This window comes from Mchenga conophoros, linkage group LG17 (assembly GCF_057382185.1).
Source record: "Mchenga conophoros isolate Kocher_MC1m ecotype Shallow Benthic linkage group LG17, M_conophoros_male_GT1.1, whole genome shotgun sequence".
Taxonomy (NCBI): domain Eukaryota; kingdom Metazoa; phylum Chordata; class Actinopteri; order Cichliformes; family Cichlidae; genus Mchenga; species Mchenga conophoros.
The window spans coordinates 19,111,151-19,124,241 of record NC_140542.1 but is presented as its reverse complement, the minus strand read 5'-3'; the positions used below and the strand labels follow the sequence as shown (position 1 = coordinate 19,124,241).

The 13,091-nt window shown below is 40.3% G+C and overlaps 1 protein-coding gene across 2 annotated transcripts; it reads right to left on the bottom strand.

Moving 5' to 3' along the window:
- Positions 1-235: 235 nt before the first annotated feature.
- LOC146555369 (tetraspanin-8-like) lies at positions 236-12,372 on the bottom strand. Of its 2 annotated transcripts, XM_085250853.1 has the most exons (9): positions 12,254-12,372; positions 9,374-9,430; positions 9,158-9,262; positions 6,905-6,979; positions 3,102-3,197; positions 2,768-2,872; positions 2,578-2,625; positions 2,247-2,330; positions 236-1,113 (listed from the first exon to the last, which is right to left on the bottom strand). In XM_085250853.1, the coding sequence occupies exons 1-9, from the start codon at positions 12,311-12,313 to the stop codon at positions 949-951; spliced, it is 795 nt and encodes a 264-aa protein (XP_085106979.1). In that variant the 5' UTR covers positions 12,314-12,372; the 3' UTR covers positions 236-948. The 2 variants fall into 2 exon arrangements, with proteins under 2 accessions (XP_085106979.1, XP_085106978.1); XM_085250852.1 differs by lacking the exon at positions 12,254-12,372 and having other exon boundaries at positions 9,374-10,097.
- Positions 12,373-13,091: the final 719 nt, after the last annotated feature.

Sequence of the window (13,091 nt, the reverse complement as noted above, 5' to 3'; positions counted from 1 at the left end):
TTTTTTTTTTGAGTGTGTAAAAACAGTGCAGAAAAAAATCCACTGAGTCTGTGGTCATTGTTACACAATATGCAGCTTTGAGGAAAACAGACCAGTAATGAGAAAAGGAAATGATAAGTATTCTTGTCATTTTTATATTCTTTTGCTCTCCTTTTTCACAATAACTGTTTTACTAATTGGCTACTTTTTCATGTACAGTAGCCTAAACACTTTTATTAATACACCATACTTGGGAATAACACGAGTTGACACAAAGTGCTTTTGTGGTTGCTGGCAGTTCATCAGACTATGTCTCGCTGTAGCAAATGAACTGTTAATAGTAAGAAAATATGGGAAAGAGAGGGGAAACCTGGAACTAAATACCAGAGCTGTCCTGTGAAATGGAATGTGTGGGAGGACTCAACAGAGAAACTGACAAACACACACACTGAAACTAAGTCATGTGAACCTGACGCTGGGACTGGGGATAAAGAGATAACTAACACAACAAAACAAAAAATCAAGAACTATAAATAACAAACTAAGAAACTAGAACATTAATTATTTTAACCTTTCAAAGAAATAAATACCAAGTCCAGAACAAAACTCAAAATGCTGAGTCAAAGACTCAGAACCATGACAGCTCTCCCTTAACTCCAGCTCGCCCTCAAAGCGGTGAGGGGGCGGGAGATACGAAGCTCAGCACAGAGGAAAGATTACAAACAGATTGAATCTGCTTATCTGATATTTAATCATATATATATATTTTCTGTCACCAAACAACATCTGAAGGTTCCTTTTTTATTTATTTATTTTATTCCACAGATATGATATTACTGATATATGATATATTACCCTTCTATCCCCAGTGTATATGTAGCCTGTGTCCATTCCCTCTGTCTTTATCAGGTAATGTCCCATTAGATTAATTGATTGATTTAGTATAGGTGGTTTAGACTAACACCAGCTCTATAACTGAAAGTTGTGAGGAGGGTTTGAGGCTGAAGGCGTCTTCTCTGGCGTGTCGTCCAGCAGCTCGTAGGCAGGTGGCTGGTCCATCCACTGGCAGTTCAACCTGATGCTCGTGTTATACATCTGATAGATCAGCAGTGATGACAGCACCATGCCGAAGAGCTACACACAAACAACAGTTAATAAAGACTGACACGATGATGTTTGTCACTCATGCACTCTGTGTCACGATCCTGGGTCTTAGGACCCAGTGTTTTGAGTTCTAGTTCATTTTGATGTTTATAGTATGTTTAGCTCATTAGGCCTCCTATGTTCATTTGCTTATTAGTTCCCCCTTGTGTTTCAACCCATGTTAAGTCTCCCCTGCCCTTCATGTCTCTCTGTGCCCCCTCTGTTCTGTTTATTGTGTGTCTTTGCATGTTTGAGTTTCTTGTTTTGTCACCCTGCATTGTGCATTATGTTCTCATGGTTGGTCTTTTGTTACTCCCTCTAGTCTAGTCTCTTGTGTTCAAAGCTGAGTATTTCCCTCTGTGTATTTTGGTTCTTAGACCTCTGCCTTATGGTTTGTCTCTGTTTCTTAGTTGCTGTCTCCACTGTGTCTAGTTCGCGTCTCTGTGTGATACTTCCTGTTTTACTTTGAAGGTCCATGCCTCATGTAAGTGTTTCTAGTTTTGCGTCTCTGTCTCGTCCAGTCCTGATTTCTCCCAGCTGTGCTCCCCTTCTGTGTCTCATTCCCTCCTTATCCCTCTGTGTATTTAAGCTCTGTGTTTCTCTTTGTCAGTGTCGTAGTCTCCCTCATAGCTGTGTGATTTTTCCCTGTGGCTCCTCGTGCTTTAGTCTCCCCAGTTTAAGTTTAGTACTGTTTTTTGTGTTTCACTTTATGCCAGCATTAAAGCTGTGTTTTTGAGTTTACGTTTCGTCTCCGTGAGTTTGCGTTTGGGTCCTCTCCTGCCTGCCACACAGCTGAACCATGACACTCTGTGGTGAAGATGAGTTTACCCAAGCTAAAGGATCATAGCAGGAAAAAGTTTACTATTCCAGTGCTGAAAAGTTGGTGTATTTCCAAAGTTCTGAATCAGCTCTTTCTTTAAAAAAAAACATTCTCTGTAAATATTTCTAAGTATTTGTTAAGAGCACACATCATTCAGCATTACCTGGGCTGTCAGAGATGTGGACATAAATCATTTCAAAATGCTTTTTTATGTTTTTGGAGGAGATTTAAATACAAGGCAAGAAAACATTAAAAAAGCAGAGCTATGGTGACATAACACATTTTACTTTAATGAATAACTCACTGTTAGAACAAAGAGACCAAAGATCACGCCCAGGGTGATGTTGGCATTTCTTACAACCCTGCTGCTGATGATGGGAAAGCAGGGCTGAAGACAGAGAGACAAACACATATAAACTCTGACTGCAGTGACAGGAAAAGGAATTTTTTTCAGGGGATCAGGAAACAGATAACACTTACCTCCATTATTTCATAATCACATATCTGTTAAAACTTCTTTAAAATTGTCAGAGAGAGCATTGGCCTTGATGTGAACGTTGAAGGTATAGACTTTTTATATGTTCACACCTGTGTATCAAGTGATAACTTTAATTTTAGCATTTAGCAGCTCTCACCTGTGTGAAGACAGACTTCTTCTGCCAGAAAAGGTTCAACAGGAAGTTCTAAAAACACAGGAAACAAACTCAGGAGTCATTTTGTTTGTCTTTCAGTTGGAACCATTTCAGAAAGCGTCAACACCTCACATGAAACTGAGTTAATACAATAACTCTGCAAGTTATTAGTGTCTCAGCTTCTTTTACTCACTGTGTAGCTGACTGTCTGACATTCCTCTACATCCTGTTTGCACAGGCAGGAATCAGGGACGCTGTTCTCCCAGTCTTTGTAGCCAAACAGACCACAGCAGTGCAACTAAACATGGACGGGAAGAAGAGCTACAAGCTGCAGTGTTATTTACACCACACAGTGCAGAACAAACCACACAGAACTCGGTGCTGGTGACTGCTGCCACATCAAAAATAATACTGAATAATACAGAGCATATCTTGTGGAAGTCAGAAATCTTAAAGCTCTGGCTTTCCTTTTGCTCCTGGACTCAAAGTATTGTGCTATACTGCCTGACAGTGTGATAGGTGCTTACTGATGTCTGTAGTCTTTCAACCTGATCCCTGATGTCACCTGAAGCCTGATCCAGTGGCAAAAGCAAACGAAACCTTTCCTCCATCACATGCCCCAACTGAAAAATCACACAGGAGTGTGTTTATTAGTTCATAATAATCTATAAAACATCAAACAACCTGCATTTGATGACATTTTACTCAAATTAAAATTGTGCATGTCTGCTCAAAACTAGTGGAAACAAAAGCAATCAATACTAGGGTAGACAAAGAAAAGAAATCAATGCTAAAATTACTATTGGTCTGGATACTCATTTGGATCAGTATCAGTGCCGCAGACAGACAGTTCATCCTGACCTCACCACCAGCTGAAGCTGACTTTCATAACAGCGAATAACTCTTTATGATGAATTTTAAGAGGTCAGTAAAGCTCCCATCTCAACAGCACTCAACAGTTATCAGTAACCAATGTTCCCTCTAAGCTGCGCGCATGCGCAATTGCGCACTGCTGGCACGGTCTCTGTGCACAGAAAATCTGCGTTGCGCACAAAAAAAAAACTATCCTGAACTGAAATTAAAATAAATACGTTAACAATTCATTCTGTTCTGCAGTGTTAGTCAGTAAGTGACTGGCTGCTCCAGTATGGGATTAGAATGATGCCACCTTATCCCATAGTCTAGCCAATGCATTCACATACGCAGCTAATCAACGTTGACAGGCTATGACAGCGTCCTTATGTTCCCACACCGGTGTTTTAGCTAGCAAAGCGGCGTGGCTGATGTGGAGTGAAGCCACGTTAATGACAACGTGTACAACCATTTTAGATGTGAGCAGGACAGACGGAACAATTGACGGAAAAAGTGTGGACTTTATACCAGTTTTTAAATTGTGTTGATAGGCCACGTAAAACCATAGTTATGATAAAAATATTTGCAATGTTTGTTTTTTTTCTTGAATACTTTCGTTGTTTATATTTACTGCGGGAAGAAACGGTAAAAACAGTGTTTTATAAGGAAAGCGCTCGAAAGCCCTCTCCGCCTGTGAGCAAAAACAAAACCACCCCCTTGCGCCCCTCGCTTTTCCTATTGGTAGAAAAATGTACCATGTCGACTAATCAAAAAATGATATGGCAACATGGCATTTAGATGTTTAGGAAGGGGGAAGTTTTAGGAGTGACGGCGGTGTTTTGAGATGTGAGAGATTTGTGATGTTTAGCGCAAATCTTGTGTAGTTAGTGTGTAGTGTAGTCAATAGTTCTGTTGTGTGTGTCAGAACAATGAGGCGACTGCTGAATGTTACAGGTGTTACAGGAGTGATACATGGCCTGCCTGCATTTGGTAAATGGCCTGCATTTGTATAGCGCTTTTCTAGTCCATAGGACCCCAAAGCGCTTTACACTACATTCAGTCATTCACCCATTCACACACACATTCACACACTGGCGATGGCAAGCTACATTGTAGCCACAGCTGCCCTGGGGCGCACTGACAGAGGTGAGGCTGCCGGACACATGCGCCACCGGGCCCTCTGACCACCACCAGTAGGCAAACATGGGGTTAGTATCTTGCCCAAGGATATTTGGCATGCAGCCAGGATGCAGCCTGGGATCGAACCACCAACCTTCTGATTACATCTCCTGTTGTCAGGCCTGCAGGTATCAGGCTGCAGAGCATCCTGACCAACTGTATAACAGTCTGGTATGGGAACTGCTCTGCCTCGGACCGAAAGGCGTTGCAGAGGGTCGTGAAAACTGCCCAGCGCATCGCCAGAGCACCACTTCCTGCCATAAAAGACATCTACAGGAAGCGGTGTCTGAAAAGGGCTGGGAAAATCATCAAAGACCCCAGTCACCCATCACATGGACTCTTCACCCTCCTGCCCTCTGGGAGGCGCCACAGGAGCCTCCGGACTAAGACCACCAGGTACCGGAACAGCTTCTTCCCCACAGCTGTCAGACTCCTGAACTCTGCCTCCTGACATCTGACCCACGTTAAACTCATGGACTGAACATACACACACCCACAATGGACAACTGTACCCTCAAACACACAATAATAACATGGACTGAACCACCACTCACAACCACTAGCACTTTATATAGCCTCTGTAGAAACTATCCACATATCTCACTTATCTTAACTGCACTACTGTATAGCTCTGTGTAAATAATCATTCTGTACATTCGATAATCTTTAATCCTACAACTGTTTACAACTTGCACAGTTCCCATTTCTGTATAACTGTATATCTCAGATTCTGTAAAGTTATTTATTTCATATTCTGTATAGTTTTTCATATTTATATCCTGTTCATAGCATGTACATAGCTTGTACTCACTACAGCCTGTACATACTTATAGTTATAGAATATTCACAACATACTTCATACCGTGTACATTATAACATACCATAATAGACCCATTTCTGTAATATACTCACATATCTATATTATTGCTAATATATGTTGTAATATATCTATATCACTAAAGCACTTCTGGATGGATGCAAACTGCATTTTGTTGCCCTGTACCTGTGCATGTGCAATGACAATAAAGTTGAATTCTGTTCTATTCTATTCTATTCTATTCTATTCTGTTGTTCTCCTTTATCTTATAGTGGAGAGAAATTATGTTTTGGAGTGGCACAAATAATTTGTGTGGCATCAAATTTGATACAGAACACCTGATTGTTCTGTAAATAGTTTGACATTAAATAAATAGCTGCAAAACACTTTGTTTTTTGCAAAACTCACTGTTTTGAAGAAGTAATTATATAATTAATTGCCCAACATTGGTCTTTAAATAATGTATTTTGCAGACAGAGAGTTACAGGACTCTCTCCCAGACCACAGACTCATAATACAAGTCAGAGCTTCATAAAAACAAAACAAAACAAAGTTGTACAACTTTGTTTTGTTTTTGTTTTTCTGTGGAAAACACGTGTTTTCAAAATTGGAGTTTAAGTTATTTTTACTTCCAATAGTGTTAACATACTACACAGGTCATGAACAAGATTTTTTTTTAATTTTCAATGTAAGTGGGCTAAAGCAGTTAATTAAAAGTAGTCTAACATAAATGTAAACGCTGTAATTTGATTATTTTAATAAACCATGTAACTTGGATGGATTCGATGCTGGCGTGACCACAGTGCACACGTCTGCTGTTGCTCACAGTGCTTCAAGGGATCACTCAGGGAGTTTGTGTGTTCGCTCAGACACATGGAAAATTAGAGGGAACATTGTCAGTAACATTTGCCGTTTAGCCATTAGCAGTTACCCAACAGCCACATTAGCCATCTGCTACATTGGATTAAGCTACCGGCTAATAATAAAACGTTCAGTGTTGGAGCTAGAGAGCAAATGTCATCAGCTGTGCCTGTCTGAAACATTAATACTATTAATTTACAGGATAAACAATTATTTGCATTTAATTTTTCTTGAGAAAAAAGGGAAACATCTGCTATACCTCTAAAAAATAAACTTTATAGGTCCTGTAACTTTTTCTTCCACTTTGTACTCAAACTCAGGTCCCCCCACACACTTTCCTAATTAACTTTGAGATAACCCAACAGAACCCAAGTGGTGTGCTGTTAGCACTCTTCATACTTTTTGGTAAATTACTGTTGTGGTTAAAATGCATTTCTTCTTTCAGGATGTCAACTCTGACAAGGTCCATGTAGCACAATGAAAAACCTCCATGTTTCTGATGTTCCTGCATGAACCTGGGATCTGTTTGTGTTTTGTTGGGAATGCTGAGTTTGAGGGAGAAGCTTCGTTGCTGAATGTTGAATACAGAACCAACACAGTAAAAAGAAACCGGGTCCTTACGTTTGGTCGGGCTGCAGCAGTGATAGCTCCAGCTCTGAGCATCAGCAGACTTCCAATGAACGTGCACAGCAGGAACTGCAGAGAAGGAACCAAAGAGATGCTGCCTCAGCTTCTATATGTAAATACCTTTGTTGCATTTTGTTTTATTTTGGTTGTAGTTTTCTATTTTGTATCTAACCACATCAACATGGGACTTTTAAGGAGCAGGAGAGACGTGGGAGAAAGATAACTCTGTTCATCTGATTTTCAGAAATAAGAATGATGTGGGGTGCATTATCTCAAATTCTTTTCTAAAGTACAGCTTTCATGAACTATAATAATATGTCATGCTGTTTTATTTTGGATAAAGAGAAAGAAACTTAGCAGTAAATGTCACGATCCTGGGTCTTATGACCCAGTGTTTTGAGTTTTAGTTCATTTTGATGTTTTAGTTTATGTAAGCCCTTCAGGTTCCTAAGTTCATTTGTTATCATGCTTAAGTGTTTCTAGTTCTTATTATTTCCCCCTCGTGTTTCCAACTATGGTAAATCTCCCCTGCTTTTCATGTGTTTCATGTCTGTGTCTTACATTGTGAAGTTTGGGTTGTCATGTCTACGTCTCATTATGTTTCCTGTTTTATTGTGAAGAGGTCTGGTGTTTCTGTGTTCATCATGTTCAGTTTTACTCTTCCCCTGTGGCGTTGTTATGTTCATGTTGATCTACTGTGCCTTTCTGTTCCATGTTTCAGATCCCTATGTTCTGTCTCCCCCAGTCTGTTAAGTCCACATGTCTTGAGTTCCGTCAGTGTGTTTCCTGTTTTACTTTCACAGTCTGTTCTATGTTAATGTTTCTAGTTTTGCTTCCCTTGCCTCGTCCTGCTCAATTACTCTCAGCTGTGCTCTCCTCCTGTGGCTCATTCCCCCTCGTTATCCCTCAGTGTATTTAAGCCCCATGTTTCTCTTTGTTAGTGTTGCGTCCTCCATCATAGCTGTGTGATTTTTCCCTGTGGTTCTTTGTGCTTTAGTTTTCCCAGTTTAGTTTATTTTGTATTGTTTTTCGTGTCCCACTTCACACCAGCAATAAAGCTGTGTTTTTTGAGTTTACCTTTTGTCTCTGTGAGTTTGCGTTTGGGTCTACTCTTCCCTGCACACAGTCGTACTGTGACAGAAAATAAGTAACTTATATCAATAAGTAATAAATACATGAATCAATAAATATGATCCAATGTGATTATGTGTTCTGCACAATGAGCACTTTCACTGTCTTCACATGAAATATATTTTAAGGTAAAACTTTTGTACTTTTTAATTAAGTAAAAAGTAGAATTTGTTTCACTACTTTACAAAATCTCTATGCTGCTCTTATTTCCGATTAAATAGTCTCATTAAAAAGCAGTATGCTGAAGCATTTTTTAAAAATATGAATCTGGATTCAAGTGACAGAAATTCTTCAGTTTTCAGTGTTTTATTATTAAAATCAATCAAAATTTCCATTAAACAAAAAAAAAGGTGGATGCTGGTAGTTTTAGTTTGGTTAACAATGGGAGAATTTACAAAAAGAAAAGAAAAATGCAAATGGAAACAGTCGAGAAAATGATAATTGGTGTATATTTGTTATTGATTATTTATGATTATATTATTTCCAATACGTATTTCTCTTCTTAGCTGACATTAATAACTTGCCTCAGGCTATGCTGGCTGGTGACAGAAGGACCAAATTATCACCACCTTCCTGTCTGTGGCTTGGAAGCAAAGAAAAGACCTTTGGGATGACCCAAGATCAGGGAACGACCCAGCTTTGGTTCCACTATAGCGCCAAAATGTAACCTACTTACTCCCCAGATGTTTTATATTACTTTACTTTGGGGTTCATGGCAAACATTAAGTGAATAAAAAGTTCAAATCTTTAAAACTGTATAGGTGACATTGGGTGCTTTTGACAAGGTTGTAAAAAAGTGGAATGAGGTAGATATTACAACAAATATACACCTCGGGTCTGCATGAACCCTAGTGATTAGGATGGGGGTTAAGGCCTTCCCTTTAAGTCAGCTTTATTATAAGTGTTATTAGGGATATCCCCTCTGTGACATCATACAGCTCCAAGAGCTGGAAAAACAGACTCCATGTAAGCTAAAAGTTAACAGGGATGTTCAAGTAATGTACATGTGACAGAAAATAACAGATGGCAGAAGTGAGAACAAAACTCTTTCATGCTTCAGTTTACCTGAAAAATTACTAATATTTGTCAGTCAGCAGCCATTGAGTTTTTGCTCACCACAGTTAGGCTCATCAGGTTTGCCGTGTGGGCTCCGTGAGCCCCCAAGATGCTGATCACCACGGTAACGGAGGCAAAGATGTAAAGGTGGGTTGTCTGAACAAACTGAATGAAGAATAGTTTTATGCTTGATTAGTGCTTCATAACAAACAGCTGTGTGTGTGTGTGTGTGTGTGTGTGTGTGTGTGTGTGTGTGTGTGTGTGTGTGCTACTTACATTGTCATGATAACATTTAAACAGCAGAGCCGGAGTTGTAATGAGTCCCACTATGAGCTGAAACACAGCAGAGCAGCATATCATCCAAGGAAGTTTCAACAAAAGGGGAATCCTGTGTTTTCTGGGCTGTGTACAAGTGTAAACCAACACCATTTAATTTTCTACGTTTATGTCTGAGATGGAACCTTATTATGGAGTCGTGGTCCTCGAGTCTCTCGTGCTGGCTCGCCTTTCCTGTGTGTTTTTCTATAGTTGTTTTCTCCCTTTGTCTGTATACCATGTTTACATATCTTTGTGGGGACCAAAAATTGGAACGTGACTATACTTGTGGGGACTGACAGTCCCTTATGGGGACAAAATGTCAGTCGCGACGAGTTTGAAGGTATTTTTAAGACTCAAAATGTGGTTTAAGTGTCAGGGTTACATTTTGGTTATGGGTAGGGTTAGGCATTCATTTTTGATGGTTAGGGTAAGCGGCTAGGGAAAGCATTATGTCAATTAGATGTCCCCACTAAGAAATGAAAACAACTCTGTGTGTGCTCCCCCATGTCTCCACCTTCCTGCTGGAACGCTGAGCAGCTGTGGGGGTTAGGGCTAAGACTACTCACCTGCTGAGTGAGCAGTTATCAGGCTTCCTGCTTAAGGCGCGTTGTGTTGGCCCAGGTCCGCTCACGGCCTCCATCTTGTTGTGGAGTCTGTTTTTATGCTTTGGATAACTGGTCTGTCTGTGGCCATGAATACTGATCCCTGTGAGATCTGCTCTTTGTGCCCTTGAAACCGGCAATACCTGTTGCCGCTGTTGGAACTCAAATGCCTCACCACCATAGCTGGACTGGCCATTGGGCATACCGGGCATTTGCGCGGTGGGCCGCTGACGATTTTTTGTTTTTATGGGCCGATGGATTTTTTTTATTTATTTTTTTTTAGGAAGGGTATATATAATGAAAGGTGTTGGATTGGCCAGTTGGTCATGATCGACTCTGGGCTGGACCAATTACAGCCGAGGAGGCCGAATGCACCCGCCCCCTTGTTTAGCAATCACGTGATTTTTCGCGCATTGCATGCCGGGAACTCGTGGCAAAACAATCCAAGTACCGCATCAAATGCAAGCATTTGCAGCACCACAAACGTTCAATGCCGGTCCGTACAAAGACAGACTCGACGAAAAGACAAAGAAAAGATACGAGGAAAAAATCAAAGGAGTGAAAGGGTTAGACCCGTACGAGCACACAGAGTGGACAAAGGACGTTAGCGTGCTGCCCAACTTTCACCACGCTCATATTTATAATTATACGGTTCTTGGAGTGAGTGCATACACTCGTGAAGTTTAGTAACTTCAGGTCACTGCAACAAGCCCAGGTACAGTTTACCGACGGATGGGTGCAGGACCTTGAAATGCACCGTGTAGAACGAAAGACCATCGTACGAACAAAGGTAAGTTTACCAGTCTCACAAATCGTCGTCATAAATACACATTCGTTAACCGTTTATTAATATAACCTTTGAGCTCAACGGTAATTAATTAGTAGTGGAAATAATTTCTGGTTCATTACAGAAATGTAGCAGTGACAATAATATTGTATGCTGTAATCGCACTGGACAATTAGTGATACAAAACAACTGTTTTATCCTGTGAATAAAAGCATATGTTTTTGTCAATGTACCATAATAACAGAAGCGAAACGCAATATTGTGTCAGGACAATTCACTATTTATGCACAATAAACAAAGGAGCATAGTGCAACAATTTCTGTTCAGCGCCAGACTTGCTTGTAACCTATATCACCAATTATGTTAAGAAAAATGACGTATTAACTACTACAAAACTCTGACCTTTGTGGGAATGCTTGGAGCAGACTAACATGTGAGCTGGAGTGTTCTGGGACGTTATATTTGGTATATCCAGACCATCCGTCGGCTCTTACTTCGGAAACATGGCTTAAAAAATTTCTCTTCAACGACGTAATCCGATAAAAAAAAAAACGATCGGCTTCCCGTGGCTGTCATGTGACCGGCTATTGCAGTTAATAATACAACAGCTTCTTGCCATTTTTTGTGTTTCTTTTTATCGCTGTGTAACTCAGTTCAATTGAAAGCCTCCGTGCGCTAGTACCTCTTGCCACAAGTTCCCAGAATCCTTTGCGGTTTTACCCCTGAATGACGTCACATTTTCAATCTTTATCCTGGTGGGCCGGTCTCTAGTCAAAATGCCCGGGCCGATTTTTTGTCCCAGTCCAGCCTTGCTCACCACCAACTTTGATTACTGCCTTTTCTTTCCTGGGTGATCATTCTGTTAGTTTCTAACACATGGTTTAAAAATCTAACTAGCCAACAAACAAGCTAAACCAAAGCTATTTGTCTTCCCTGCATGTCCTGATCTTCTTAAAGTTTTTGTACCTTTTTTCTGATTGCTTTGTGTTTTTCTGGACTCTTCAGCTATCGTGTGCTTTGCTGCAAACTCTAGCCATCATTGTTTTTAAGATTTTGATGGAGCTTACCTCTCAGCCCCTTTGCATTTTCATTTGCAGAGGAAACGATAAAATCATTCAAATGTTTTGATCAGTAGAACACCAGGCTGTCTGAAGTAGAACAGAATATCTGAAACTCCCCTTTAAAACAAATAGCAGCTTAATGTGACTGTAGAACGTGAAATTATATCCCTGTGCCTCTGAACAGATCATGTTCTAGCTTCAGACTGTCATAAAATTTACATGTTCAGATTGTTTGTATTGATTTATTTACTAGCTCTGTAGAGATGTGAATGTCAATAACTCAAAAATCCCGACTCATTGTGTGTCTTTACTGTTCTCTCTCTCATACCTTTCATCTTCTTAGAAAGAAAACAGAACCATTTCCCCCTTTTAAAATCCAGTTACTCACCAAAAAGAAGACGTTGAAGCCGAAGAAGAAATGTCTGAGAGAAGGGCTGACCTGACTCATGCTGCTGTATGATGAAGCATAAATGCATCAACACGTACTGTGATTCTGCATCCAGCGGTGGTTGGAAAAAGTGATAGTACAAATGAATCTTGGAAAGCAAGAGAGAAGGGCAGGGCTTCCTGTAGAAGCTTCCTGTAGATTAGAAAGCTAATGAATTATTTGTCATGATGTGCTGTGCAGGCAGACAGGATTGGACCCAAACGCAGGACTAATAGAGGCAAAATGTGAACTCAAAAGTAGCTTTATTGCTGACCATGGCAAACCAAACAGAAACCCAATCTGGGAAGCTAGAACGAAAACACACAAGTAAACACCAGGAGAGACACAGCGGGGGACTAATGTTAACAACATGACAAAGGGAATTGGAGACAGGAGGAAGAAATTAGAGCTGACGAAACAAGGACAAGTAAAACTAGACTCACTGCACATAGGACTGGGACTATCAAAATAAAACAGGAAACAAGAGATAATTTACAAAGACGCAGACTTGATACTATTTTTTTTTTTTTGGCCTGTCCCGTTTGGCTCTTTTGCCATCAGAATTGTTGTCTAAAGGCAAAGAAAGATGCCCAACGGATTTACTTTACCAGATTGACCATCCCAGCCTTGCCGTAATGGTCCATTTGATTCACCTTTTATTGTTTATTTTATTTTCACTTACTGAATACGGGACAGACTTGACTGGGGGAAAGAAAGGGAGAAAGAAAGAGGGAAAGAGAAACAGCTGAGAAGAGGGACGGGGGAGAAGGGCAAAAAACAAAAACCAACAGAATGAGCA